Source organism: Egretta garzetta, unplaced genomic scaffold (assembly GCF_000687185.1).
Source record: "Egretta garzetta isolate BGI_Z169 unplaced genomic scaffold, ASM68718v1 scaffold551, whole genome shotgun sequence".
NCBI classification, from domain to species: domain Eukaryota; kingdom Metazoa; phylum Chordata; class Aves; order Pelecaniformes; family Ardeidae; genus Egretta; species Egretta garzetta.
In genome coordinates this window covers 378,750-380,306 of record NW_009258493.1, presented here as the reverse complement: position 1 = coordinate 380,306, position 1,557 = coordinate 378,750, and the positions used below count along the sequence as shown (strand labels likewise).

At 62.7% G+C, this 1,557-nt stretch overlaps 1 protein-coding gene across 1 annotated transcript in view; it reads left to right on the top strand.

The window, feature by feature from the left end:
- Positions 1–1,557, top strand: part of FMNL1 (formin like 1) — a 26,784-nt gene that overhangs the window by 12,541 nt on the left and 12,686 nt on the right. The window contains exons 3-5 of the mRNA XM_035901156.1: positions 569–652; positions 906–989; positions 1,070–1,143. Of these exons, the coding sequence (XP_035757049.1) occupies positions 569–652; positions 906–989; positions 1,070–1,143 (242 nt within the window). The remainder of the gene's footprint in view (positions 1–568; positions 653–905; positions 990–1,069; positions 1,144–1,557) is intronic.

Sequence of the window (1,557 nt, the reverse complement as noted above, 5' to 3'; positions counted from 1 at the left end):
GCAACAGTGGCAGGGAGGGATGTGGAGACACACCAGCCCCTGCCCTGACATCGTGTCTCTAAAGGCACACTGATTTCACCAGCCAGGCTCGTCACGCACCTGCAGTGGGGGGACACAGGGGTGACCATCACCCTCGAGTGGGGGCCAGGCTGCTGGGCTCCTCAGCTGTGTCCCCAGCCCCTGTCCCCAGCCCTCACCCCAAGTGGCTTGGCCAGGACTGGGCTAGCTGAGACCGGGAGCATTGTGCATTCATGACATGGGTGGACAGGTCCAGTTTTTCCTTCTGTCCCCCACTAACATCCCCAGCCCTCTGCCTCAGGGACCCCCATGTGGGGATGTTCCTGAGGGGTCCCTGGTTGGTGGGATGCTAACATCCCAGGAATGGTGGTGTCCCCATCCTCCCACCCGTGTCCCCATCCTCCTGCAGATGTCCCCATCCTCCCATGGGTGTCCCCATCACCCCACTGCTGAGCAAGGCCACTGGGTGCTGGGCGAGCAGCGGGTGTTAAAGCCCTGGGGGGGTGTTTTTTGGGGGTAACCCCCAGCCCTGACACCCATCACCCCACAGAACTCCATGAACCTGCCCCCAGACAAGATGCAGCTGCTCAACCAGTACGACAATGAGAAGAAGTGGGAGCTCATCTGTGACCAGGTGAGGTCTGGGCGTCACGGTGTCCCCAGTGCTGTCCCTGTCCCCACGTGCCACTCGCGGTGCGGGCAGCAACCCAGCATGTGCCAAGCACCAACATCCATCTCCATTAGCGATATGGCGCCTTATTAACCTGATTAAACATGGATGCAGTGCAGGGGTGGGGACAGGGACACGGTGGCTGCCGCAGGTATGGGGGCACGTCCCCCTGCGGTGGATGGGTGGCCTGGTTTCAGCCTCTCTCTGGGGTTCGTAGGAGCGTTTCCAGGTGAAAAACCCACCGTCCGCCTACATACAGAAGCTGAAGAGCTACTTGGACACGGGTGGCGTAAGCAGGAAGGTGAGGGCTCCCCTTTCCACCCCTTGTCCTGTCCTGGGTCAGGCATGGGGATGGTGCCAACAGCTCTCCCCATCCTCCAGTTCAAGAGGCGAGTGCAGGAGTCGACGCAGGTGCTCCGGGAGCTGGAGATTTCCTTGAGGACCAACTACATTGGGTAGGGAAGGGGGACCTGGGGGGTGTCCTTGTTGTCACCTGGCTGCTGCTGCTGTCCCCAGCATTGCTGGGACAGGGACTGGCATGACGGTGGCTTCTGGCTGGGGGAGTGACAGCGGGGTGTGGAGGATGGTGGCCTCATCCTGCCCCTCTGGGGTGGCTCTGATGGCAGGACGGGGTGCTGTGCCATGGGTGCTGGAAGACCCAAACCCCATTTTGGCTCTTTGGTACCCCCTGGGTGCCAGGATGGATCCTGGTCCCCACCCTGGGTGCCCTGGCCCCTTGTGGTGTGGTGGGTGCTGAGCCGTGGGTGCCCATGGTCCCACCACCCTGGGCTGGGCTGGTGGCAGCGGTGGCAGTGGAGCCCTCGAGCCGTGTCCCCCTGGGCATCAGGAACGGGGGGCACCGTGGCACC